Here is a 5,030-nt window from a genome sequence, read left to right as displayed (position 1 = left end):
TGAGAAGCCAGCTCCTGAGAGCTGGGGCTTAGAGAGATACTGTGCAGTGCCCAGAGAGAAGCGGTGGGGGCTGCAACAGTAGGTAGGGGCATTGGAGGGCTGTGTGTGGGGGCAGCCAGAGAGGTGACTGGAGCACAGAGGCTGCAGTAGCGGACAGGGGAGTTCAGGCAGTAGGTAGGAAGCTTAGGGCGCGGTTGGAGAGGGGGCCGCAGCAGCAGGTAGGGCGCCTGGGACCTGGGATACCGCCTAACACTCTCCACAGCTTCAAGTAAGGACACACTACGCAATTTGCGTAACCTCAGCTGTAGACTAGAAGACGGCTCTACAGACATAGCGTATTCCCCGCACAGAAGGAGGAGAATGCTCTGCGCATTTTGCGTACCAACCGTCAGTAGTCACTTGCCACTGGAGAGAGGACTACACCCCGCAGAAGACGTAAGTGCCTTGCGGAATAGCCGTAGCTTGTGCCGGTTGTATAAGCGGGTGGACTTTACTCACAGTGGGCGGGGTCGGTTATGTTTCGTTGCTGCCCGCCCCTGCCATGGCTGCTCCAAGCACCACTAGTCTCCTGCGAGCCGCCGCGGCCTCATCCCGCCGCTGGCTCTTGGCCGCGTCTCGGGGAGCCGCAGGGAGGCCAGGCGGGGACTGCGTTGCTGCCCGTTCACCGGGCCGGTTCTTCGGCGTCTCCGCCCGGGCGCGGCTCAGGTAAGTGGCGGGAGACCCGGTGGATCCCAACCCCCCCTACCCCCCGCCCTCACTGAGGGGCTTCCCTCCCCGCTTGCTTCCTTGCTGCCTAGCCCGGCGCCTCTGACCCTGCCCGCGGGTAGCGCCCGGCCTGGCGCCCTGGGCTCGGCGCTGTACGGGAGCCGCCTGGAACGTCAGCAGCTGCCGCGGGGGAAGCGGCGGCCGAGCCTAGCGTGTGAGCTGGCGCCAGGACGGGGGTAGGCGTGAAGCGAGTTAGCCGGGGGGCGGGGACGTGTCAGCGTCATCCCTCTGTTATTACCATGCGCTTCCCCGGGCGGGCTCTCCCTCCCCTGGTCGTCGCTTGTCAGAGTCACCTTCTCACTTACACCTTAGGCCGGAAAGCGTCGGTGCGGGTGGATGACAGTGATGCGCAAGGGTTTGCAGGATTGGGGCCTTACGGTCGGAATTGTCCACGGCATGAACACTGGTGGGTGTTATTAAATGACTTCTTCCTCTGGAAGAGCTGTGGGGAATTGCAAATGTTCGGTGCGACAACCAGTAGAGCGAACAGAATTGAGCAGTAACTCCAGGGGTCATAAACTCTCTTGTGCAACTATTCAGATACCACCCAATACCAAAAGTTACTCATTTCCGTGGACAGAACTTGAAATGCTAGCAGAGCTAAAACCAAATTACAACTAAAAAAATGATTTTTCAAAATCTTCTGCTTTAAAAGAGAAGTGGTGGAAGCCTCCAACTAATTATATTAAATACTGAGATGTTAAATGCAAATTAATTTCAGAGCTGACAATTCCTTCCATTGTGCAAATAGCCTTTCTTACACTTGTACAAGAATTCGCTTATTTATACAGTAATGTCCACAAAAACCATTGGAGCTGCTAAGTCTTCCCTCTTTATTTACAAACTACATAGGCTGTTTTAAACTGGCTTCAGCTTTATTCCAGTGCATACCTCAATGATACCAGTGAAATGTTAAATCTTGCCAAGGTGAAAGTGTGATTTATATATTGTTCACCTCTTCAGTATCCCAACCTGTACAAGCAGGTCAGGCAAAACCTGTTATTCGTACTCCACTTTCTAGTTAAAATGTTATGAGTAAATAACTATAATTTTCTCTGTGTCTTCATTAAGGCAACCTGATATTAGTTTTAGAAGTTCAACTCTGGAAGTCACGCAAACATGCTGGAGATTTGTCCTAAACAAGGCAGGCTTGATATCTAGCCAGCCAGGGAAAGCTCTAGTTCTTGGCAAGTCTAGAAATAAAATAATTGTACCATGGGATGATCTTTTTGAGGCTTTTCATTTAGAAGTGCAAACAATGGCACTGAAATAAATACAGTATTTGTTGCAATTTACCAAATGACAAGAAATTGTATTATCACTGTTTAGATTTAAAAAATCCTGTATTGATGGGACAAATATGCATAATTGCTTTGCTTTTTAAAGTAGTACATTAAATCCTCAACTTTCATTGGAAGTAGATTTTGAAATCTCACTCTAATTAACCAGAGGCCTCAACATAATATAGCCTCATTGTCCAAAGAAACACTCTTTTGAAGCCTCCTGATGAATGGGAGAAATTGGCTCTCTCAATTTATTGTCTGTTTAGGCAGGGTCTGCAGACACTTATTCATGTACACCTCTACCTTAATATAATGTGACCCGATATAACACAAATTCGGACATAACGTGGTAAAGCAGTGCTCCCGGGGCGGGGCTGCGCACTCCGGTGGATCAAAGCAAGTTCAATAAAACCTATAACACAGTAAGAATTTTTGGCTTCCAAGGTCAGCATTATATTGAGGTAAAGGTGTACTTAATGCCAAGCAATAGTCCCTTTGATTTAAAGGCATGTGTAAATGTTTGCAGGATTGGTACCGGAGATTATAGGCTGATTAGACTCTCCTGGCACTAGCATTATACAGATTTTTTTTTAAAAAAAAATCTGTATAAAGACTTTTAAGTAAAAGAGTATTTGAATACTTGATTTCATAAGACATGCAGCTATAGCACCATCTACTGTTTGGTCTGCTTTGTTACTAAATATTGTTAATTCCTAACTTCAGGTTTCAGAGTAGCAGTCGTGTTAGTCTGTATTGACAAAAAGAGCAGGAGTACTTGTGGCACCTTAGAGCAGTGGTCCCCAACCTTTTTGTGACCAGTAGCACATTCATGTTTTCAGAAGAGTGTGGCGAGTGCCAACAATTTTTCAAGGCTTAATTTGTATTTGTACATTAAATAATACAAAAAACATATTTAATATTGCATAATATATGAATCCAGAGAGAAGCCAGAGAAAAACCACTAGGACAGAGAACACCGGTGCCCGCAGCCCTGGAGTATCTGTCCCTGGCAGGCACGGGGCCCCAGATTCTCTTCTCTGCTGGGCACTAGGCGGGCCCTGCACCTTCTGGGGACCAAGAACACCAGTGCCTGCAGCCCCCGAGTTCTCTGGCCTTGGCAGGCGTGGGGCCACAGCTTCTCTCCTCTGCTGGGAACTAGGCAAGCCCCGCACCTGCTGGGAACAGAGAACACTGCGCCCGCAGCCTGAGTTCTCTGTCCCCAGCAGGTCCCCTGCTGGACACTAGGCGGGTGCACATAAATGCCCTGGCGGACGCATGGCACCCATAGGCACCACATTGGGGACCACTGCCTTAGAGACTAACACATTTATTTCAGGTTTTTTGCCCTTCCTTTTTTTTATAGATCTGTGCTCAAGTTTAAAAGTTAAGTTATGGCATGATCCCAAAGACACTTATGCACTTAATTTATTTTATGCATATAAATACTGCCATTGAACTTCATGTGGAAAGTTTGTGTATGTAAGTGTCTGCAAGATCAGACTTTGACAGTTAAAGCAGATTTTTTTTCCTAGTCACTAACATGCCCATTTACGTTACAAATACATGTTTACATTTTAAAGTATTTGAAATTCAGTTTTGGCCTTACTTAACTGAGGTATGTTGAGGAATTCTTGACATTCTGAATAGAGAGCTTCCTCTTACTATCAGAGCTTTTGCCTCTGTATTCCAGGCTTCCTTTTCCTCACTGGGGGAAGTTCTGAATTTTTTTTTCTTCTGGGAAGTTTTAATAAAAATTAGAAAGCTTGTCATCTAGTCAAATTTAAGTAGAATCACACACTACCTACCTCTTATGTAGTACTTGACATCAGTAGATTTCAAAGCACTTCATGATTTTTGTAATGAATAGTTCAAATTTAGCCTTAATCCTGCAAATCCATGCAGGTTCTTTAAGTACACAAGTATTTCTGTTGCTGATGGGACAACATGCATAATTTAAAGTTTGCAATATTGGTTGTTCGCCAATATTGGTTGTTCGCCCTCTATAACACTAACAGAGAGATACGCACAGTTGTTTGCTCCCCCAGGTATTAATACATACTGAGTTAATATGTAAAAAGTGATTTTTATTAACTACAGAAAGTAGGATTTAAGTAGTTCCAAGTAGTAACAGAACAAAGTAAGTCACCAAGCAAAATAAAATAAAATGCACAAATCTATGTCTAATCAAACTGAATACAGATAATCTCACCTTCAGAGATGCTTCAGTAAGTCTTTTCCTCAGACTGGACACCTTCCAGGCCTGGGCACAATTTTCCCCTGGTACAGTTCTTCTTCCAGCTAAGAGGGTAGCTAGGGGATTCTTCATGATGGCTCCTCTTTGTTCTGTTCCACCCCTTTATATATCTTTTGCATAAGGCGGGAATCCTTTGTCCCTCTCTGGGTTTCCACCCCCACCCCCTTCTCAATGGAAAAAAAACAGGTTAAAGATGGATTCCACTTCAGGTGATATGATCACATGTCACTGCAAGACTTCATTGCCCACTTGCCAGCACACAGGTATACAGGAAGATTTACAGGTAAAACACACCCATCTGCAGACAATTGTCCTGGTTAATGGGAGTCAAGATTTCAAACCACCATTAATGGCCCACACTTTGCATAATTACAATAGGCCCTCAGTTATATTTCTAGTTTCAGATACAAGAGTGGTACATTTATACAAATAGGATGATCACACTCAGTACATTGTAAGCTTTGTAATGATACCTTAGAAGAGACCTTTTGTATGAAGCATATTTCAGTTACATTATATTTACTGCATATATAGACTGCAACTGTCACACTCCCCTTCCTGGTTAATCACTGAGACTAGGGGTACGTCTACACTGCACGATTATTTCGAAGTAGTTTAAACCGATGTTACAAAACCGATGTTATAAAATCGGTTTTGCGCGTCCACAGTGCGATCAAAAAATCGATTGCTTATGTCCATGGTCCAAGGCTACCATCGATTTCAGGAGC

At 45.2% G+C, this 5,030-nt stretch overlaps 1 protein-coding gene across 1 annotated transcript in view; it reads left to right on the top strand.

Moving 5' to 3' along the window:
- The first annotated feature begins 524 nt into the window (after nt 1-524).
- Nucleotides 525-5,030, top strand: part of FDX1 (ferredoxin 1) — a 56,334-nt gene continuing 51,828 nt past the window's right edge. The window contains exon 1 of the mRNA XM_032776895.2: nt 525-705. Coding sequence (XP_032632786.1) covers nt 542-705 — 164 coding nt within the window. The 5' untranslated portion in view covers nt 525-541. The remainder of the gene's footprint in view (nt 706-5,030) is intronic.

This window comes from Chelonoidis abingdonii, chromosome 1, assembly GCF_003597395.2.
Source record: "Chelonoidis abingdonii isolate Lonesome George chromosome 1, CheloAbing_2.0, whole genome shotgun sequence".
NCBI lineage: Eukaryota > Metazoa > Chordata > Testudines > Testudinidae > Chelonoidis > Chelonoidis abingdonii.
The sequence above is the reverse complement of the archived record's forward strand: the minus strand, read 5'-3'. Positions and strand labels throughout refer to the sequence as shown.